Source organism: Colossoma macropomum, unplaced genomic scaffold, assembly GCF_904425465.1.
Source record: "Colossoma macropomum unplaced genomic scaffold, Colossoma_macropomum, whole genome shotgun sequence".
Classification (NCBI taxonomy): domain Eukaryota; kingdom Metazoa; phylum Chordata; class Actinopteri; order Characiformes; family Serrasalmidae; genus Colossoma; species Colossoma macropomum.
This window is the reverse complement of record NW_023494788.1, coordinates 5,656,682-5,680,806: the sequence shown is the minus strand read 5'-3', so window position 1 is coordinate 5,680,806 and position 24,125 is coordinate 5,656,682. Positions and strand designations below refer to the sequence as shown.

The following is a 24,125-nucleotide window of genomic DNA, read 5'->3' as shown; positions in this document are numbered from 1 at the left end:
GGGCCTGGCTAGACAGTGAGTGACAGAGACAGTCAAACAAACGACTGTTACTCTGAATTATCATAGGCGCAGAGCAAACACGCAGTTTAGCATCTTTTAGCCTACAGGTGCGTTAAGCACTAAACCAGATGTCAACATGAGAATAGGGCTGTTTGTGGAGTGATTCAGGCCCTCCACCAGCTTCCCGGCTCAACGACAGCCGGAACAATGAAGTCCCCCTTCCCCCCAGTTTCCCACAATCCTCTGCTCCCAGAGGGAGTCCCGTGCAGTGAGTTTGATACCTTTTCCCCTATTGTTCACTCAAAGTTTGTATTTTCTGACCTTTGAATTAAAAAAAAACTCAAAAACATATGATTTAATATCTCACTAACACTAGGTGATCTCACCATCAGAGCAGCAGTTTTACTTCTAACAACTGCAAATAATTACTTTTTTTTTAAAAAACAAAAACTTTAATTATGTTAATACTCTAAATATTATGGTCTTTGTCACCTTTAATATTAAAATACTAGTTACCTGAGGAACAGTATATACTACTGAGTCCATGTGGAGTGTTACAATAAAAGACAGGTTTATAGTTCTTCTAATTTAAAATCTGGGCATTTCTCGCCCCTGTGATCATCTGAAACGTGATTTAAATACAGAATTTTTTAAAGATCTTTCTTTGGCTTTCTCTACACCGGATGAACAACAGCAGAAATCAAAGCAACAACAAGGACAAGTCGGAGCCAACTAGTAATTGAAAAAAAAAAACAATTGGTCACTATACAACCCTACTAAATGGTCACCTTTTTACCCCTGCAAAGGGGCAGTAATACACAATGACTACCTTCACTATTACACTGTTAGTCATATTTGGAAAGCCAGTTCTAAAAAATCTGCTAGTAGCCACCCAAAAATATTGTAAACTGTTTAAAGTATGAACTACAACTTTTCATTTATGGCTCAGCACTCTCGTTTAAAACCCTAAAGCCTGAAGATGTTAAGTTTCCATAAAGCCATCTCAGAGAAAGAAGGACAAGTCTGAGGGAGCTTTCATAAAAACCACGAAATTAATCATTAACAAGGGCTGCTGCTGACCAAACCCTGGACTTTCTCCTTCTTCCCACTAAACGCGTTCAACTCTTTCACAAAAGTAAGGTTAAAAATAAAAACCAGACACACAAAAAAACAACAAAATAAAGCTACACACGATCGAGTTCAAGACGTCAGATCAGCGACAGGCATGAATGAAGCTCAACGAGTTAACCAACGTTATATCAGCGAAAAAAACTCAGCAGGATGGACAGAAACACACAGGAGAGACTGGGAGCTGCCACGGAGTTATTACTGGCATCAGCAAGATTCACAATCACTCGGCTCCTTGTTCGAATTTTCCCGTTCCACCTTAATTGGGAAAATTCGAACACGAAGCCTGAGGCGCCAGAGTGTAACTGCTGCACCATTTAAGGTGGAACGGGAAAATTCGAACAAGAAGCTGGCGAATAAGCAGCTGACTTCAGCCTCGTCAATCACTGGCGGTTATTACAGCAAACCAAAAGAGATAAAGAGAAATAAACTTACAGGAAATAAATCAGTTCGTCGATTTCGTCGAGGAGGAGGAGGATGAGAGTTAGCTCGGTTAGCAATCCAGCTGGCACGTCCCCGGCTTCAGGAAAAATGTTTTGATGACCTCCAAAAGTGATGTAGGCAGCTAGAGACAGGGCAAAACAGAAGCCGTTTAGTCACTTATCGATTAAAAAAAGTCGATTAGAACTGGGTTTTGCAGGTTTCGACCATTTTGTCGATGTTATGCTCAACGCTACGAAGACGCGAAAAACGTTAGCCTGCTAAGTTTAACGTATTTAACGTATTTGTTGGCGACGACAAAAAGTGCAAGACGCGCTTCGAGAGCGAGAAAACCGAGGGGGAAATATCAAAATACCTCGTTTGCCATTGTTTTTTCTCAATTACATATCTCCAGTAGAGACACAAACTTGGTAGTATTGGAAAACGAAGGCAAAATTTCACGAAAACGTTCACATTTTCACTGAACATCACAACAGCGCAGCTGAACTAAGTTCTGCATAGTGACAACTTTGTGGTAACGTTAGCCGCTCTGCTCCACTTACCTCAAACACCATAAATTTAATGTCTGTGCTTTTTGACCTGTGAAGGATTAATAGAGAAGAAACAGAGCCAAAGCCAGCGGACTAGTTTTCCCTCTCTCCCCCCACCACCACCGCCTCCCAAGACTGGTTTGTGAATGCAAATATTCGGAGTATCTACAGCGATGTGAAGTATGTGCGGAATGAGAGCAGGAATGAAATGAACGTGGAGATTGAGTTTGCGCTGGGGGGCGGGGCTTCGGCGCCGCGTCATCGCCAAACCCCGCGCTGATTGGCTGAGCGTCAGTCAAGGATGACATCACGAAGGAGTTTAAATCCAGATCCACCGCCTTTATCATTTAATCCATTTATCGTCTCTTTTGCAACTAAATCTACTGCAAAGTTTTCTGGAATGATTTTTCCTAATTTTCTTACAAGAAAAATATTTCGTAACTGCAAACTGACTCAAAAGTGCTTTTTTAGTGCACCAAGTAGAGAACACGTGAATTGCAATGTGCATTTATTGTTGTTTGTTATACATACATTCTTAAAAAGGTGGTGCTTCAAGGGTTCTTTAGTAAAGAAAATGGTTGCATATAAAATCGTGAACACTCAAAGAACTCTTTGCATGATTATAGGGTTCTTTGCATCATAAAAGGGTTCTTCAGACAGACGGAGAGTGTGCTGTCAAAGAACCATCAAGCAATTGATACTCCCGTACGTTGTACACAAAAGCAACCCTGTTTAACTATTTTGCCTGCATTTGTTATCAAATTTTCGAACCCTTTGTGTGTATATTATACACTATTCAATAAAGCATGTAAACAAAAATACCTTTTTACACTTTTACCTTTCATAACCCCTCACATTTTATTTATCACATTTTACTAATACTAAAATCACAGGCCTTCAGAAAACTGCTCAGCTCTAGTGCACTACACAGATCATGAGATAATGGTTTCTAGACCCAAAAAATGGTTTCTCAACACAAAATTCATACAGCTTAAAGGGGCCGTATCATTAAAAACTAAATTGTCCCTCAATTTTTGGAAATAGAAGAATTTAATGTAGCATACGATCATGTTAAAGTTTCAAAAATAGCATTCACTCCCCAGTTCATATACAGGAATTACGGGAGCCCATTTTGAAACCATTGCTCCTCTGATGTCACCCAAACCATTTACACATATCCACCTATTCAGTTTAAAGCAGTTTAGCCTCGCCCTCAATAATGTTAATGAAGTATTTCAGCCGGTAGTCTTTTAGAATCAGTCACAGTACAGAGCTGTTGGCAATCAGAACAGAGCTTATTTCAGCCATAAAGGTACAAACAACCTGTTTAATTTCACCATGAATGTTTTTGGTACATAAAACCACACAAATGGTATAAGCACCAAAAACACACTGCTAAAAAAGGGCAGGGAACTTGTTTACCTTCAAACAAAAATCAAAGACACACTAAATGCAGCAGGCCAGGAAATGCTGATCAGACCTTTAAGCTTAAATCAGCACTCTCAGTCTGTAGTCCTGTAGGGTTTAGCGAGCTCCAACCTGATTCAACTCAGCAGTTAATTACCAGGCTGAATCAGGTGCATTAGAGTGGCGATTTGAGTTGAACAACTTTGCTCTGAAATGACTGGGTTTATTGTTTATGAACATTACAGGAAAAACATAAAAAAGCATTTGTTTTGGGTGACTTTGTGGTGCATACCGAAGATTTGTTGAGGATACGCAGAAGGAAACCATAGTAACCACAACCATAACAGAGATCAGCAGGTGTTTGTGTTTGCTCTAACCATAGACAACAACACGGAAGTGTCTAATTAAACCGCACTAATAGGTTCCAGATCTGGAGATTGTGAAGTTCAGGCTGTGAAGAACGTGTCTGTATTTAACACAATCCTAAGATAATCAATCATATCCGCTCAGTTATAAAGCTAATGTTAAAGGACCACTTCAGCCTATTACTAGCAATATGTTATTGGTCATATCATGCAGCATTCTGGAGCTTGACAGATTTTATGATTTTGTACCCTTTTCATCCATCTATGTTCTTTTACTACAACCTACAGCATGCATTGTAAGGTTAATACATCATACCACCATTGGTTACTCCTCCCCCACTGCAATAAGGCAGTCCTGACCGCTAGAGTAGCCACTGATGAAGAGGCTAATAAATACAGATAACTATCTGGCTTCTTCTGCTTTAACCAGCCAGCAGCAAAATAAGCATTTTAAACAGCTCATGCCCAAGTATCTGCACCAAAGTGCACGTAGTTTTTCAAAACTTTCTCCCACCTTCATGATACATCATCACAATGATTGTTTTCTAGTGTTTAAACAGGAAAATCTCGCCCCAGAAACTACCACCGCAGGTGACTAGGCCTGTTTACAGCAGACGAAGCAGTGGGTACATTCTTGCATGAATTGTATCTGAGCTCCTGCACCTCATTCATCTCTCACAGGTCTTGGTAATTACTTGAGTTCAGTTTAAAAGTGCTGAACTGAGGAACTGATGCCATTGTGCAACCCCTGAGTGGTTCATAACTTGCTCAGGTGGACATAGGCCCACATGCCATACATGCCAAGCATTCTAGTGAAGTAATCTCTGTCTCACTCAGGCACTTGCACACATGCACACTCCTTTGCTTTCAGTATAAGTTGGCAATAATCCTTCACTTTCCCATGTGATGCAATTAATTCTCCTCAAACAACAGGGAATTTACGCTTAATGGGGGATTTTGGTGTCTTTCAGAAAGGGCAAATGGAATCTTTCGTGAATGATTGCCCCCCTGTGGTCAGAGGGGACCACGGCTGAGAGCAGTAAACAGGATGACAGAGGATGATACAGCAATGCACAGCATTAAAATGCTTTCAAGTAACTGTCAATGGAGCCGCTGGGATTCAGAAATCCGTTTTAGTCCAACAGTGACTAATAAGGGTTCTGTGGAAGCTTTTATTTCCCAGCATGTGAATTCACTTACATTTCATGTTGAACCCTTTGACGAAACAATACAAAAACCGAGACGTTCTGGCTCGGCTGACTGTACACTCTTAAAAAAAGGTGGTTCCATGAGGGTCCTTTAGTTCAGTCAGTGGTTATATATAAAACCGAGTCAACTGTAAAAACCTTTTTAGTGATGGAAAATGATGTTAAATATTGCTGCTGTCAGAACAAAACTTTGCATTCGTTTTTCAGCTTTTGACATAATTTGAAAATGCCTGTTGCCCTTTACATTGTGTGTAAATTTCATGATGAATGAACCAAAAGAAACAGCCCAAAATTACTTGAAAAAAAGTCTGGTTCCACTGACTTACATTAGAAGTGCACTCATTAGTGCAGTAGGTAAAGTCTTGTAGTGTGTGGTTTGGGACGCAGTGTTAGATCAGTGATCTCTGGAGAAATGCAGGTTATTTCATCTTTTTTCTGGGCATTCTAGTCTATTTTGCTAGGTTTTAATCCACCTGCAGGGTTGTAGCTGTAGTTACAGTGACGAGACGAGCTCTATCAGAGCACAGTCAGACTTGCAGCTTGCCTACCAACATGGCGACATGATCATTTAGTGACATAATTGAATACTATGAATAGGACCAAAAAGGGCTCCGCTGTTGTTATAAGTAATAGAACCTTTTGTTGGTAGTATATATAGCCCTATTTGCTAAGACTGTAGTGCATATAAAAAGACACAAATCTCAAATATGTCTCACATAAGGGTGCAACAACACACATATTTACAAGTTTTATTTGCTTTTCAATCCTGACGTCGTCATTTGATTAAATTTTTAACATTTTATGTGCTAAAAATATCTTGCTTCTACAGCGCTTTAATAATATGCTACACTTAAAAAAATTTGGTTCTTAAGAGTTCTTTAGTAAAGAAAATAGTTCTGGGTAGATGAAATTGATTTTGAAGTGAAATGGTTCTTCAGATTAATGGAGATTGTGCCGTATACCTTTTTTGAAAAGGGTCCTGTATAGCACCGGAAACATTCTACTATTGTTACGACATTAAGCTTGTAACCATAGAAGAACCCTTTTTGAAAAGTTTCTGAACAGAACCATATGCAGCACATTCTCCATCAATGTGAAGAACCCTTTCACGACGCAAAGAACCATTTAATATTGGGTTCAAGTGTTCATGGTTCTATATAGAACCATTTTCTTTATTAAAGAACCTATAAATCTCTTTTAAGTGTGTACATTTGTTTAGCTCTGATAAACAAAAGTTTTGAACTTCTTGCAGTCCTCTAAAAAACCTGCAAAAATCACTGAATTTATGAGCAAATTTAGAAAACAGGCCACACATTTCAGCTTGGGTGTACAGCGGAGAGGAACCCTCAGTACCTCTAGGCCTTCAGAACGCCTAATGACTTTTGTGAAATGTGTATTTTTGTAGTTATTTTTTAATTATTTAATAGAATCATCATGCTTGTCGTATTTAAACTCTGTATTTCAGCACTTCTCATTTCATTTTTAAGTTGTGGTTGGAAACACAGTCATCGATAGATACATAGATACAGCCCACCAAGCTGAACTGAAAGCCTAAGACATCAATTTAATCACAGGAGATCACGTTTTGATTCACAATAGTTTGAGACCAATAGGTGAAAAAAAACATTACTCTAGGCCTCCAGGAAGTTCTAGATATGTCACTATGAATATGAGCCGTGGTCTAACCAGGTTCTGTACTAGAAATGGAAAAGAGTGGCTGCAGCTCCACACCAGGACTCTTTACTGACAAAGTCACTTTGAAACTGCTACATACACATGTTAGTGTCTGTTACAAGCTTCAAATGTCTGTGTTTATTCCAGAACGGCCAAAAGTTTTCTCATGTACATCAGCCATAACTTAGCACTAACAGGCTACTAGAATCCCATAGGGGTGCTAGCAGAAATTAGCATTATCATAGAGGTGTTTTTCCATGTTTTTGGCCAAGTTTTGACATTTATGGCCCAGTCTAGCTCTAACAGTCATGTACCGTTACTGCATGTATAGCATTAGACTGCTAGGATGCACCCAGGTGCCTAGATCTGCTCTTTTGTGATTATTTTATATTTCAATACACTGTTTTGTAACAATCTTTCAATAGAGTATTATAATCATTAAACAGCAGTGGAAAGAGTGATTGGCAGAGACACAAGGTCAAACCCACTAAATACACTGGCACAATAGATTTGTTTCTTTTATCATTCCTATCGTAATCGAAAGCTTACTAGCGTTTGAGGCCAGAACACTCATATTTCTCTACTGAATAACCTCCTTACAATGACATCTATTAATACAATTATAGAAGTCATCAGTGTTATTATTACTAATTCTCTGTGTTTGCTAATAAATCCCATCATTCTCTGCAGTCGCATAGACAGACTCACACCCCCCACAGACCCTGATGTGTGTTGTTAACAGCAGTATGAACTGTGGGAGTGCACAGTGCTGTGAAAAGCCCAGAAAAAAAATCAATAGTGCTGCTTTCAGCGCCACAGTGAGGCGGGGATGGAGGTGTGTAATTAAATGCTCGTCTAATTGGCACTGAAGAATGAACAACAAAACAACTTGTTAACTTGTTAACTGAAATTTCCTCAGAAAAAAACGTTACACGGCACATGTAGGTGTGAAGGCCATTTGTGTGATGCTGTTCACACGTCTAGAGAGGAGGAACGCAACGGCAGACTCGAAGCAAACTGAGAAAAACCCTTTTATGAGGATGTTTTAGTAAAAAAATATGCGTGTAAAATATAATTATGCTCAGAAACAAGCAGAAAGAAGCTCATGTAGGACTCATATGGAAACCATTAGCAAGCAAGAAGAAGAGGAACATTAATAGAGAATCTGCACTGCTCAAGGTTGGAGTGCTTTAACTGTGTCGTATAGTAGTAGTGCTGGTTTGTTGATTGTTTTGGCAAAATTGGCCTGATATCAGAAAAGGATGCAATACGCATATTAGCTTTTCAATAAGTAACTCAAATTATCATTGTGTGCTTTCAGCATCCTGAACACCCTGAATGTCAGATGTTCCAGCTGAGCTTCTGTGGGTGAATCTATGAATCACTGAATTCATGTGAACCAACAGATTTGAATAATTTGGGTTAAAATAATCCAGACCAGCAAAATTCAACCTAATCTCCATCTGCTGCATCTGTAGCATATAGTGATTAGCAGATAAATTTGTCAAATGTGTTTTTCTGCTTACTTAGAAAATAATAAAAAACCTGTTAAAAACCCGGTATTGAAGCTCACACACAATTAGGCCTATGCCTGGTGACGATTAACTGAGTTACCATGGTTACAGCCTTCAGTGACAGTAAAAGCTCAATTGTTACAGATTAAAAAATAAAAAAAGATTTATTGATTTATTTCATGCAAACCATGACGAGACAGCAGTATTTCCAGAGAAATTTTTAAACTTTTACTTTTACATCACTGTGAGTGAACATTTTTAAACTTTTAAATATGTTGGTGATGTGATATCCTACATAAATGGCACATTAATATCACATTTACTGTACCAACATACATGCTTACTTGTAAATGAAATAATGAGGGAATAACACATACCTGACCACGGGACGATGTACCCGATCTGGATTTAAATACCACAAATTTTTTTTTAGCTCATTTATTTTTACATTCCTAATCCATACGCTGTGTTAGACAGTTAAACAGTATCAACAACTTTATTCTCATTTATATTTATGGACCTGATTGTACGTTTTGGGACTTCCTGGGAACTCAGTGTCATAATGTTCTTATATTTAAACAAAGATTAAGCTAAAAACTCGCAAGCTATCTGGTTGTTTGCTTCAGCGTTCACTCAAGTGACCATCACTAAAATACCAGAAGAAAAAGTGCAAATGTTTAGTGTGTTGAAGGGTTTAACCCTTTACTATGGTTCTTCTGCACAAGGTTACCCTATAGGATGGCCATGCTTTGGTTTTCAAAACGAGGGCACTAGGGCAGGACGGCAATACAGTCTGTAGAAAGCAAATGTCAATCTGAAAGCAAAATCAAATCCCAGACGTTTTAGGCAATTTTGAAATCCCTGCCGGATAAATTTTTTAGGTCCCAAAAAGAGGACGTGTCCTGGAAGAAAGAGGATGTATCGTTACCCTATTACCTGAATAAGAGGACTCGGTTACTGGCACAGGCCTACTACAATAGAAGGAAGCTAATCAAGTCCTCGCGAAGTTATTTTGTGTCCTATGTTCGACAGATCATTTCATGGCTTTTGGGTGGCTCAGAAATTATTTCCAACCCATTTTAACAACCAAATACAGATAAATTGACCTCCTGTATGAATTTTTTATTTTTTTTTAATCAAACTAAACAGAAGCCGGTGGGCAGCTGAATTCAACCACTGACCACTGGCTTCTATTAAACGTGCATTTTAAGTCAACAGGTTTTAGCTCTTTTCTAATTACAGGAAAATTTACATTACATTAATGTTACATTATAATTATTGTCTGGCCTACACACAGATAGAGAGACTGGGTTGAAAAATGCTAGAATAGCAAGGACAGCAGATATCTTCACCATAATCATGAATTTAGTTCCGTCTACAGAGGCCGTGTTTGATGTTACAGATGTATTCTCCTCATCTTTCTGATGTTCAGTCTAAAAATCCACTAACTGCAGGTGGAAGCTCTGGCCGGTCATGTGACCAACGGGAAAGGACCTGAAAGAGAGCTGCTGCTTCAGAGGAGCTTTTATTCTCCTCTCACCATGTCCTTCAGGCCTTATGCTCTCAGCTTACGAGGGGGTGTGATCACTTATACAACGGCCAGCAGGACGTGACAGGAGACTAGAGGAACAAACGAGTGAGCAAGTGAGTTATTTTCTTTAATTTTGCACCTGGATGGATGACTCAAAGGCTTTCACTCCCAAAGCTCTGCTGATAATGGCCAGAACACAAACGTTATACATTATAATGAACTACAACACCTTTCAGATTTCTCTCCACAGACGTCACGCAGAAAGACAGCTCCAGTACGGTCAATTCTGATCTGTTCCCTCGCCGCGTTTCATTGTGTACTCGATTGTATCTCCGCTACGGTGAAGAAAAGAACAAATGAAATCAGACAGATGGATTTTGACAGTTTTCAATGAAATGCAGATCCACCCTGTCAAGCAAAGAAAGCAAAGTGTATTTCAAGAAGCAAATGCAGACATTTCAATTTGTCTGCCGTCTTTTTAGTACTTCATATTTCACATTGTGACTGCCAGTCAGAATCACTGTAGAAAGCGCGGCATGAAACTAAATGTCAGCGTTCACAATGCACAATGTAATGACGGCTTAAATCACAAAGTAATTCATTGTTTTCTTCAGTCCTGCATGACCACATGACGGTGATGTAAAATTCAAATGTTAAATATCTTACACAACAGAGGGAAAGTTCCACACACAGACATACAAGACCAAACATACACTAACTGCACTTCATAAAGACAGCTTTTGTGTTTGTGTTCATTTTAAATGTCCTACATTTTTCTGGTATTTTGTTTCTTTACCTGAGATCCACTTAAAACATTGGGCCTCATTCACCAACCGTTCTTAAAAAGAAACTTCTTCTTATAACCCATTTGCACAGTTTTCACCAAGATTCTGACATTCACCAATGTTTTCTTATCTGGGATTTGTTCTGTGTTCTGGGGGAAGAAGAGAATCTGCACACATTCAGGAGCACAAAGGTGCGGACAAATCTGCGGTTTGAGATCACGTCATGAATCTGGCGTAGACTTTTTCTTAGGACATTTCTTAGGAACAAATTTAAGAAAAAACTTAGATATTGGTGAACGAGGTCTACTGTGTGGTTTTATGTACAAACGGCAGTCATTTTTCATTCTCCATCCTCTGTTTATCCCTTCTTATTCAGCAGGTTGTTTGTACACTTTAGTTTCTACGTTTAGACCATTTAGGTCGGCAACCCAAATGTTGAGAAGAGTCATTTTGTCCTTTCAACAAAAATCAAACCACTTTGGGAAGCACAGCATTTTATGTTCATCCTATTAAAGTAACGTTGTACCATCTTGGCTGTTAACGTCTCAGTATGTGCTGATGTTCTAGTATAAGCTAACAAATACAAACAAAAACGCAGACTTAGGCCCAATCCCATTTCACCCCTCGCCCCTGCCACTTAGCCCTTAGCCCTCTGTTTTGCGCGTTCACGTCTAGGGGTAAGGTGTCCCAATTTTAGTTGAGATAGAGGGGTAGGGCGATGTGTTAGGGCTATATGGCCCTCCAAACGGAGGTTTTTCAGAGACTCCAAACGAAGTTTTATGAAAAAAAGAAAAACTGGCAAGATGGCTGAACAAGAGACCAAATAACCCACAAATGTGAGAATTTTCTCCATTAAAAATTACGATATCTAGTGTATTGTCTTCGTTTAATGTCGTTTCAATGTATTATGGTCGTTTTCTTCATAACAAGCAGAAAAAATCGCTAATAGCATGCTAATTTCTCAGCAGCTAGCTAACTCTCCCGTTCCACCTTAAATAGTCCGGCTGTATTGACGCCAGGAGCGCCAGAATCTAACTGCTGCACCATTTAAGGTGGAACGGGAAAATTCGAACAAGAAGTTAGTGAATAGATGCCTTCAGCTTCGTATCACCAAATAATTGGAGTGGGTGATAATAAATAATTGTCGTATCCCCCCTCTTTGAAGGCATATGATGCTCTAAATGTAACTAAAGCCCAGCTGTGAGGAGCTGAACTTCTCCTTTCTCTGCTCTCACTGAAGACGGGCTGGGTCGCCTGCAGAGCAGCGTTAGTAGGTTGTCAATGAAGCGATGTTTTTGTTTTTAATTTGAGGGTTTGTCCCATTTCGTAGGGCAAGTTTTTAACCACTACCCCTTGTAACTCAGTTCCAATGGGTTAGGGTGACACTCGAAAACAAGGGGTAGGGGTAAAAAGAAGAAATTGGATTGGGCCTTAGTTTGCTCTGCTTTAAGCTTTAGCTCAGTTACACCGGCAGGAAACTTCTCCTCAAAAGTAGAACCGTTTCGTGTAAAATGTCTCTCAATGTTTGTTTTTTGACGAGGCTGAAGTCGCTTCTCATTCTCCAGCTCCTTGTTCTGATTAAACGTATCAGGAAACCAGTTGGAGCGATTAAAAATACAAATAAGTCCATTCGTCTCCAAATTATCGCTGTTTGTCTTAAATCTCCCTCTTTGCCGTTTCGTTAGCCACTAGCTAGGCGAGACTGTTGTCGTTGCTATGGTGACCAGCAGTCAGCACGCCAATCTTCAGGGTTAAAGGGAGAATTAGCCGTTATTATCTACTTTAACTCCAGCGTTTAAGACCATTTATTGTTAAAACTGTGTTGAACGATCAGTAGAGCTTTATTTTACTGTAAAGGAGGATTATTTTATTTTTACCTACAAATCTAATTCAACTGTGGAGCCGCAACAGGGCAGTAAAAGAGCCGCATGTTGTCGACCCCTGGTGTGGAACTGGGAGGAATGGTTCGTGATGAAACGTTGTTTACATACTACATCAAACTGTTATTTTGAAAATAAATAAATAAATACAGAAAACGTGTTTTTCCATTATATTGTCCCTTTAAGAGTTTACACTGCTGCTTGTCTATAAATCACTGGGGTGGCTCAGGCCTACTCGAAGATTACAGACCTAACAGGCTTCTCAGATCAATAGGGTCAGAGGTCAGCTAGCAGTGCCTAGAATCAGACCCAGGCATGGCGACGCAGCGTAACACTTCATTTTACAGAACACCAACTGAGGCCTAAATCACTATGCATAAGCTTTATTCATTATGACCTGCATAAGTACACAATTTGAGGTCTATTATGTGAAAATCACTAATATTGCATTATTAGCTGTAATAATGCAGGTGTAATAATGCACAATAAGCACTCTGTTATCATGGAAAATCGTCTCTCTCTCCTTTATTTACAAGCAATATGTAAACAAGTTTCAAAATGTACCATTCAGTCCCCAGTCCATACAGTCCATGTATGGAAATGATCCTGCAAAACAGACTGGTTTGTTTTATGTGACGTCACAAAACAAACTCATTTACATATTTTCACCCAGCCAACAGCAGCTTAGCTCTGTTCATTCATACTGAAGTTATAATGAGCGTTTCAGCCCTGAGTACTTTTTGAATGTGGCGCAATATAGAGCAGTCAATCAGAACAGAGCTCATTTACATAAATCAGTCTTAAAGGCACAAACTGTTTAATTCTAAAGGATAAAGAGGCAAATGTTCATGTAAATTCTTGGCACATAAAAAGACACAAAGACAAATGTAGATGGGGGCCTTTTAAAACGTGCAAATTATTAGCATGACTTACTCAGCTATTCACATCTTGTTAATGTACAATTGGTTCCATTATATTCTTATAGGTTCTAGGTAGCATCAGGTGATTTTATGAGGTTAATTTATACACAATAGTTTGCATAATAAAGTCTAAACAAAGTGTCTATTGTGCATGATCATAGCTAATAATGCAATTATTAGACCTCCAAGTATGTAGTAATAAAGGTCATAACAAATAATGCTTAACATACAGTGAATAAACTGTTAATTTGTCCTTTATTAAAGACCTTAATAAATGTGCAATATGTTCCTGAAAATAAAGTGTTACCCAGCCATAAGCTCTTACGAGGCCAGAGCTGGAAGATCTCAGAAACACCACAAATTTGTCCAACTTTCAATCCAGCCTAAAGATGCCTCTTTTTCCAGTGCGTTTAACACTTAAGCACTTTCCAATTTATGTATTTTATTTCATTCTTATGCTGTTTACACAGTTTACAATTTATGTATTTATGAATTCCTTTTCATTAATTCATTTGTGAATTGCTATTATATATGAAATGTGACAATATAATTCAATTCTATGTCTTTGGCTATCAGGGCTTGAAAGATTACCAGTGTTACCTGATAGCAAATGACAGCATCTACAGATCTTATTTTTTTTTAGGTTTTTTTAGTCTGCTAAGAGGTAAATTACCCTGACCTTCAGTAATTATAAGACATTCTCTGATTTTCTTACTGCCCTCCTGCATTCCATGGTCAACGATGAACAAAATCTACTGGTGACCATTTAGCACAACCTGATTTGCTTAAGGCCAGTACTGTTTTAAATGCTTGAACAGAAATATTGGCATTTTTTGCTGTAAAACTTACTGTAGCCATCTGCCCTCGGCTATGGTGCCCATTCAGCTGTGGCGTAATTTTCCACAGTGACACACTACCTGCCATTAAGACTTTGCTCAAAACAGAATACTTAAGAACAATGCAGGGCTGCCTTGAGGAAGAGAAGAGAAAGAAAAAAAAAAGAAATGAGAAACACGGGCAGATGATTCACTTGAGTTTATTGAGGCCTGAGACCTTGTGTGTAAGAGGACAGATGGAATAGTTCTCTACATGGCTAAATATCTGCGCTAATAAAGGCATCATCCAGTAGCTCACTTTTTAAACGATAACTCATAGAATCATATTAGAAGCTCAAGCAAGGTTAAAATTTAGTTTATCGCTATTATTTAAAATCTATCAGCTATGTGCAATAAAATGGACTCAAGGTTTTTAAGCACATTCCCTGCTCCACACGCACAAATTCAATTCTTAACTTATTAAGGTTTGTAAGCCTTGAGAAAGCCACTTACATTTAAGAACATAGACAAGTTAGTCAATTCACTCTCCCACTGCTTTGTATTATACAGTTAAAGCACATCAACAAGTTTAAATGAAAATGAAGGACCTTATTTCTGTGGCAGCAGTGTCTAAAACCACATGCAATGATTCTGCCCCACAGTGCAGCCTGGTGTGTAGTGCTCTATTCTTTAGTGTATTGACAGTGCTGTAACTGTAAAGCTCTGAAAAGATAATGTTATAAGAGAACGCAAAAACATTCTTAACTTTAAATGTATGTTAATATAACAACATTTTATTCCAAGTAATTTTCTCTTAGCCTGTTCATCATGAAAGGAAAGCTGGTATTTTTAAATTGTATAAAAACTATTTTAAAAATGGATTTGATATGACAGCAACAATATAGCAGTAAAGCAGGCTGAACTGAGGGCCAGATTCCTGCACAGTTTGGTCATTTTCAGAGCATTTTGTCAGAATTTCAGCATAATTCAGTCACTGAGATGTAAATGGTCATTCATAATGGTCTGATTGGAAATGGTTCACCATAGAGAACCTTACCAACTAAGATTTCTTTACAGTGGTGGTGATGGGAACCAGGAGGCACAATGTCTACAACACATTTATAGTCATTTTATTTACTATCCAAAATGACAAGTGAAACTACATGAGTCTTTGCAGGAGTGTTTATATGTAATGTTATGGAATGGTTAATATAAGTATATCTGGAAAAATAATTTTTCCATTAACCCCCTGCATGTACCTCTCCCAGCCCATGAAGACCAAATATATATATATATATATATATATATATATATATATATATATATATATATATATATATATATATATAAAAAATGTAGCCCAAAACCAACTAGAGCTTCAGACGTCTGGTTCCTATCACCACCACTGTGAACAATTCTTACCCTTTAAGTTTCTCTAGTTTCTCTAGAATTGAGCATTTCACACCAAACCACTCTGAATGACTATGTTTACATCTAAACCATTTAATTATGCAGAAATTTTCAAAATACAGTGATATTTGCCTTTAAATGTATTTTAGCAGGAAAACAAACTACACTGAACTGTGCAGGAATCCAGCCCCCCAAGGGCAGCATATTGGTCCAATTCAGTCACCTTCCAGGCACTTTGGAATGAGTAAGAAACACAGGTCCTGCCACAGTCGTGCAATTCCACACGTGAAGCTACAGCCATATGAACATTTTGGACTCACACTGATAAAAAACTCTTTGACATTAGTTTAATCAGAGTTATTGGACAGCTCTAAATAGGCATATATAATATATCACTAGTAATTATTATTGTGATATTGGCCTTTGGTATTGCAAAAGGCTTCAATATGCAAATGAGCCATTCACAATGTTTTTACTGTGTGCTGTAAGCATTCAGACAGTTCCAGATGAGTTTGAATGAAGGTGTTCCTATAATACACACGTAAATTACTTGTTACAAGTAAATTACCTTGGTCAAAAAAGAGCAGGCCAATCGTTAACCACGTCACGTTGTTGATTCAACCATTCGTTTTCAATATACTATAAGGCATAATACCATCACAACAAGTAGCAATATAATCGCCATGCTGGTGTTTTGTCCATATCATGCAGCCCACAAACATACACAGTGTAGTAAAGTGTTTGTAGTAGTAACCCCTTAGAAGGACAATTCCACCTATTCAAAATCCCTGCATAATTAAATCATTGAGATGTCAGTCATTCAGAGTGGTTTGGTGTGACACGCTCCACTATAGTGAGACTTTACAGAGTCAGTACTGTTCACAGTGGTGGTCGATAGGAACCAGACGAAGAGTTTAATGCCTCTAAAACCTCCCTCACAGAAAGTCATTACATAAAATGGTAACAAATACACTGCCTGATGCCCGACACATTGGCGGAGAGGTACATGCAGGCAAAATATTTGCTACAAAAAATGTTTCACTATATTACCAACATCAACATTACATTAAAAACTCAGACAAGTGTAGATTCACTGGTGGTTTTGGATAGTAAATAAAATGGGTCTATTTGTGTTGTAGACATCAGGACCCTTGGTTTCTACCACCACTGTAAAGAAGACTGAGTCTGCAAGTTTCTCTACAGTGCACATCGAACCATCTCTAAGGGATGTTTACATCCCACAGAATTATGCAGAAATTTAGTAGTAAAAAAAAAAAATTCTCTTTAAACCAAGAGTTTAAGAAAGTGGTCAGTGGTCCCAGTAGTGTGTCAGTTGGCCATGTCTTCAATCCACATGCCTATATTTGGTGAAGAGGTTGTAGAGAACGCGAAGTGTCGATTTCAGGTCACAGTTCACAATATCTGAAAGGAGAAAGACAGGTGTTCAATTAAAGATGAACACATTACACTATGAATTAAATATATACATAATATGTATAGTATGTATAATCTATTACACACACACACACACACACACACACACACACATATATATATACACACACACACATCACTGCTCTCGGAAGAAAACCTCGTTCCATTGACTTACATTAAAAGTAAAGTAGGTGTTTTCCTTTTCCTGTAAAGTTACCATTTTGAAGATATTCAGAATTCAGTGCAACATGCCACAGAAAAGCACGTGTACTTAAATGCACAGTACACTGTGTTCCATGTTGTAGAGAAGAGTGCTTTGTATCACTGCAGCATTCACTGACACAACAAAATATGATTGAATGTATGGTTCCATTTTAAAACTAACAAAGAAATACAAAGAAATATCCATCTTACAGAACAAACATCATCCTCTTCTACAGAATGCTCTAAATACCACACGTCCTATTCATTTCTGAACACAGAACACACAGGCCTTTCATACATGCTACAAAGACTACTCTTAGACACAAAGACAAAACGTACCTGCATGTACAAACCAAAAGCAACAGAGATTTTTTTTGTACACAAACCACTAAGAGAGACAAATAGCAAAAAATCTCATGTCTTCTTTAAACAGTATGTATAACAAACCAGAACAGATGAAAAGCATTCCAGACAAACTCTGCACTTTACTTTTGCTTACAAACCATTTACACACACAGCAAAACTAATCACAATAACAGCAACAACAACGACAACGACTGATGATAGCTTGTTCACCTTCTCACTAGCTCAATACCTTTTCATTTTTGCTCGGGTAACCACTGCTGAAAATATACTGTACATAACTGGTTTAATAAAGTATACAACTTCCACTCAGTTCCCAATCTGTTCAGTCCAGACAGTCCAAAAAATTGCAAAAACAGCCTGTTTTAAAATCTCTGTTTCAATAATTTCACAAAAACCAACTCATTCATACATATCCACCTATTCAGCCTATAGCAGCTTAGCTCCACCCACTCACACTGATGTCATAAGGAGCGTTTCAGCCTGGACTGCTTTCTAAATGTGGTACAATTCAGGACAGCCAATCAGAACAGATGTCATTTGCATAAATCAGTCTTAAAGACACAGTAACAAAAACAACCCGTTTAACTCTGACGCCTGATTCACACATGCTAACAGTGTGGCCTTTCATATATAAAGCATTTTTACTGCGGAGCGGAGCAGCGAGGAAGTTATACAGACATTCCTTTTTCTAGACGAATAAATAGTCAAACTCTCTGATATAATATCAGATAAAATTTACAAAAGTGCATGGTACATTTGTTTACTCACAAAAGCATTCTGACTCGTGACTGGGCGATGGTTTCAAGCCTGGTAGACCAGACGGAAGATCCGTTTGCAGCATGGAACGTTTAACTAGTACTTTTTTGATAATGTTCATACATTAAATTAAATTAAATTAAAGAATTAGCCTTTTTAAAGTTTTTACTGATTTTTTGGTTTAATTTTCATTGTATTTCAAGACTTATTTTAGTGTACTTTGCTGCGTGACCCGCGAGTGGACTCTTGGTCAATTCTCTAAAAGTACCGCACCACTTCCGTGTGACATCTGGGACGCTCTTACACTTCACATGTGCAGCCAGTGTGAAAGCGCTGGCATGTTAACATCAGCACCGATATGAAGATCAAGCCGTTCCCTGTCACTCACACCACACAGAGGTAGTATGAGTGAATTAGGGCTTAGGGAAAAAGAAATGTTGTAACTGTTTCTGGTACACAAAACCACATAAATATTATATGTAGATCTTAAAGAAAAAAATTTAAAGAGAAGAACAATGTAGGATACGGCTCTTTTAACACTGAAATGGACACAGGAGTAATCACGGTGATCGTGTGTGAACTCAGGCTTAATCTTTGTCAACTAAAATAATTGTGCATTTCAGTAAAAGAGGTGATTTGTAGTATTTTGCCATCTTTAATTTGTACAGAAAAATTTAATTAATCTAGTAATAAAGAACAAAATTTGAAATGTTACATGTACCATCCAAGGCCGTTTGTCTGTGGCTGCTTAGCTTAACCTTTTTGTTTTAGGCTATTCTGCCTGATGTCCAGCTGTACGAGAGCAGAGACATGATAGGATTTTTCTTGAGACCCAAAGCTGTTTTATTTGATGTCTCAAATCTGAAGCTGTGAGGATGTCCTAAAACGTCACTGTAACATGGGCAGCTTTTAGTATGGGCATGATATGTGCATCCCCAAGCCTCCTTCTGAGTGTTTTCAACCAGTGCAGCTCAACAGCTGCAGTTTTAGAACACTTTCATCTATATTAGGTGCAATTAATGTATTATTAATGTAGGTTATCTCATCACCCAGCATGTTTAACAGTTTAGTTATGCTCACATGTGGGACTACTGGTGTCTTATTATTGTCTGCATGAAATGAATAAATGAGCTTCATTTAAAAAAAAACAGCGATAAATGAGTTTTGACCATCACCAGGGGCTGTTACCACGGTAACCTAGTTAACCCTCACTGGCAAGAGGCCTAACAGAGCAATGAAGAATGGAAACAGAAGGAAAAAGGGACTCATTCATAGTAATGCATCTCTTCCCCCTTCATTGTTTCTGTAGTGTCGTAACCCTATAGCTTAATTGAATGTGAGCATGTATGCGGCGGCACAGCGCTGTCAGAGTCGGTCCCAGTAGTGCTCCGCAGGATCAAATCAATCACTGAGTGCTATTACAGCAAAGCCAAGGCACGGCTGCTTTTAGCATTAAGTTAGTTCCACTACAGCAGACACAATTTTTTAAAGTGATGCCATTTTCCAATTTGGCCGTTTCAGTACAATAGCCTTTTACCAAACAGCACATTTTAAGCAATTACTTGAGTTAAAAGTTAAATTAAACAGGCAGGTTAGTTTAAAATGTCTAACATATATTTCTGAAATAACCTATTTTTCCTTATTAAAAATAACTGGGTTATATTTACCTTCTGGTCTTGGTTTTGGCCTCTCCAGGCCACCATCCTGCATCAGCTCGAATGCAAAGGACACATTATGCACCTGCAGCAGAGAAAAAGCCATCATGTAAAAGGCAGTTCTTTTCAATATAAAGTATGTTAATGGGGCTATACAATGGTAAAGTGGTGAAATAAGAGGTAGCTGTACTTTATAATCATTGTTAAAAGGTCACTCCACCATCCATGACTGCAAAAACAGGCCATTTAGAATTAATCATGGTTGTGATTTCATTAACCTGAACATTCATACTGAAGTGATTTGGACTGTTGTTCCTACAGCGTGTAGCAGAGTGAAAGATGTGGGGAAAATGGCTGTCAGGAAGTAAACTGATAATTTCAGCCATCCTATGCAGCCACACATCTGAAAGGAGAGGCTGAAGTTTATTTTTTCCCCGCATCCCTGAGGATTTGAGTCTGAATTTAACACCTAACACCACTGTTATTCCAGCAATGCTATCACCACAACAGCGTTTACATTAGACCTCAAAAGAGCCGACTACATTCGATTAGTTGATTATAGAAAATGCCTCACTTGCAATGATATAAACGACAAAAATGGAGAAACAGATAAATGATTAGAATCTAGAACTGAGAAAGCAGAAATGGTGATAAGTAATAAAGTTCGTACATTTATTAAAATAACAACTTTAAAGGCTCTTCTTATCTCTAAAAAGAGAAATACATTTTTTGTACAGTCGATTTCTCACTGACTCAGGAACATGATTATTAAATTAGTTGATTAATTAGAAAAAAAGTCAAAAGATGAGCTGATTACAGAATTAGTCATTAGTGTCATCACTAATTACACCAATTCTGCTATAAACATGTAGACACAGCATCAGCGATTTAGGGATAAAGAGAGTTTGAAAATGGTGATGCAATAATGAATTATGATGACATCAAAAGCAAACTTTAAGGGTGGGGGAGAAATAAAATCCATTAAAAATATGGAATATGAGCCCTTTAAAAGGGATAAACAGATGCATTTCAGACATGACTGAATGTGAATAGCTGAGCTTTGCAGAATGCTGAACTCTACTATGTGGAATGACCGACTCTCACTGAATACCCAACTGTGGGCCGTGTGTCAGAAACTCATATCAATGCACACCACACTCTTTATTTCTGCTGTAAATACAAACCCAGCAGTCCTAAAAGATGGACAGCAAACAACAGCACAGCAAAGCTGCTAGCTGGTGACTGAGCATCTGTGAGAGATCTGCAGCTTTGGTGGCCGTAGTATAAATATGTGTTGGTGAGGGGGGATTCCTTCAGGCCAAGTGCTGCTTTCTCTTCTACACTTGCTCCATTTTCCTCCATCTCTTTCATTCTTTCTTTCCATTTATGGTTACACACATGCACTCTGGCTCTGTAAAGTGTTCTGTCTCTTTTCCTCCATCTCGCTCTCTCGCTCTCCAGCTGAATGCTAATCTCCGTGTCACTTCTCCATTTCCTGCACGGAGGCAGATTACAGCTGTACCCTGCTGCTACATGCCCAGTTGGCCCGGGCCGGGCGTGCTGGAGCTGACCCAGGCGGACGGCTGCCTTTCTGCTCGGCCAGCTGACAGCACCATCCCCCCCTCAGGACCCTCAGCACTTCACATTATAATGCTTTAGAATACACAATCAGTACGACTGAGCAGATTCAAATGGTAGCCTTGCACAACTGTCCTGAAAACCTGCCAGCTTGTACTTTGTTTCACTCAGATTCAGTCTGGTCATCTCCACTTTAGAGTTCCTAGACTTAATGGGATACTCTGGCCAGTAACAATCACCACATCTGTTGTAAACATACAGAACATAATAAAGCGAGACATCCTGGTTTAAAGACCGGGAAACCCCCTTCTGATGATGCACCTTGAAGGTGGAAGTAATTTTTAAAGACTGTAAGTGTTTTGGGGTGGATAGTTGTGAGCTGTATAATTTTTTTTACGCTAGTTGGTTAATGCTTTACTGAACTGCTCCCAAAAAAAAAAAAAAGTCCAAAAGACCATTTGAATTAATACAATATTACTAATGATTGCTGGCACTACAGACAGATGTACTTATTAGCATCTACACTCTCAGAAAAAAAGGTTCAGAACTGTCACTGGGGCAGTACCCCTCTTGTGACTGGGGTGGTTCTCTCAAGGGTTCATCTCAGTACCTTTAGTCAGGGAACATAATTGTACCATAATCCACAGAAATTATATTCTCTAAGCTGTATTGACTCCACACACCCCGTCTCGTCTCCAGGCTTTTTAATTTTATTGTTCAGTTTTAAAATATTAGGTTATGAAAAGATACAAATACGTACTTTTCACCTGGAAAAACTTACTTAAGGTGCAAACTACACCTTAAAAACAACTGTTGTACCTTTGAGGGAACATTCACATTGTAGCTTGAGGAATGAAAAATGTACCTGCATAGAACCTTTCTTTCTAGATGTAAATTAGCTAGCAGTCAGGATTTGGCATAATGCATGCTGGGTATTGCAGTTAGGCAATGCTGAGAATTCTGTTGAACTGATGAGGTTGAGGAATGCAATGCTGCACTACAGACTTCCTAACAAAACAAATAAGAAATGACACACTAGTTTTAGGCCTGAATGACCCTTAAGAAAGAGCCAACCTATGAAGCAGCTGTTGGGAGATCATAACTCCTAATCCTCATTAAGCCAGGAGTCCAAGACAGCTTAATCGCTTGACTGACTGCAGTGCAAATGTTGATGAAAAATCATGGCACTCAGTTTTGAATGCATTTTTAAAACATGGCACAAATTAGGAAAAATAAATATTGGGATGAGCATCGTTAAAACGACTTCAAAGATATGTTTGAGATAAATCTGTCATACTGCCCAGCCCTGCACTGTCAGAAATAAGGGTACAGTACAGGAACATTTTCATTACCCAAGGCACATACAATGTAAATGTACTGAGGGTACAACAACTGTGAAGCTTCAGTGAGTTTTAAGTCTATATATATATATATGTATGTATATATATATATATATATATATATATATATATATATATATATGTGTGTGTGTGTGTGTGTGTGTGTGTGTGTGTGTGTGTGTGTGTGTGTGTGCATATTCTTTTTCCCAGGGGAAAAGCGCATAATTTGTACATTTTGTATAATCTTGCTTTTTAAAATAGAAGACAAAAAAAGTCAAAACAGTGTGTATCGAGTCAATGCAGCTTAAAAAATAACTGCAAAACTACTGAGGGACTGACCAAAACAGAAAATCAAAATGAAAGTTCATGGATTTCAAGATGTATTAGGCTACACAAGTCACTGAGTGTTTTACATGCACTCAATAATCCAATCATAATCGGATTTCTGCAGTTATCTGATTATTCAAAGGGTCATGTAAACAGCACACTCTGATTTCTTATATCAGAGTAAGGCCTTGAAATCCAATAACGAGAGCTGGATTTTAGCTCAGTAATCAGATTTCTCAGTGCATGTAGACTCTTACTCTGATTTCTTTCGAATTTCTCCGTCTGCACATGTGCGAAAACAGACGACGGTACCGGAAATAAGCAAGCAGCGCTGCCATGAGACGGCAGCAAAACACCTTTGGAGCGACGCTGAAACTACATGCTTGACGAAATAAAGGATTTAAATATTTTTCATCTTCCACATGATGTACATTCATAGTTTTAGGTAAAAGGGCGCAATGTTTTTTTTTTTAACCAAAAAAAAAATGCGCTATTAAGTTTGAGTTCTTCTGTGAGTTTATTGGCCGGTTTCAAACCAAAAATCTGATTACTGTCTGACTCATGTAGACCCGGAGTTTTTCCATTACCTGATTACTCAAGTGCATGTAAACACGTCGCTCGGATTACTGACAAAACCTGATTTTCTGCAGTTAATCGGATAATAAAGCGGATGTAAACCCATTTATTGATGATTCAGCAAGTTCACACCTTTTGTTCAAAGTTTTCAGGAGTGAGGAAGAAACTGTAGAGAGGCACAAAGTAGCCCTCCAGGAGTCCCATCAGAAGAACTAGGTACACACCATCTGCAAACTGAAGACACACAGCAATTACACCACAACATTATACAACAACCAGAA

General features: G+C 38.4%; 2 protein-coding genes across 3 annotated transcripts in view; both read right to left on the bottom strand.

Moving 5' to 3' along the window:
- Nucleotides 1-2,284, bottom strand: part of tead1a (TEA domain family member 1a) — a 55,506-nt gene extending 53,222 nt beyond the window's left edge. For both annotated transcript variants that reach the window (XM_036568133.1, XM_036568134.1), the window contains exons 1-2: nucleotides 2,112-2,284; nucleotides 1,564-1,693 (exon numbers count right to left, since the gene is read on the bottom strand). The gene's annotated coding sequence lies outside the window, so the exon portion shown is untranslated. The remainder of the gene's footprint in view (nucleotides 1-1,563; nucleotides 1,694-2,111) is intronic.
- A 13,389-nt stretch (nucleotides 2,285-15,673) lies between these two features.
- The window catches only part of parvaa (parvin, alpha a), a 31,375-nt gene continuing 22,923 nt past the window's right edge, over nucleotides 15,674-24,125 (bottom strand). Inside the window, exons 11-13 of the mRNA XM_036568132.1 lie at nucleotides 23,977-24,078; nucleotides 20,036-20,108; nucleotides 15,674-17,030 (exon numbers count right to left, since the gene is read on the bottom strand). Of these exons, the coding sequence (XP_036424025.1) occupies nucleotides 16,954-17,030; nucleotides 20,036-20,108; nucleotides 23,977-24,078 (252 nt within the window). The 3' untranslated portion in view covers nucleotides 15,674-16,953. The remainder of the gene's footprint in view (nucleotides 17,031-20,035; nucleotides 20,109-23,976; nucleotides 24,079-24,125) is intronic.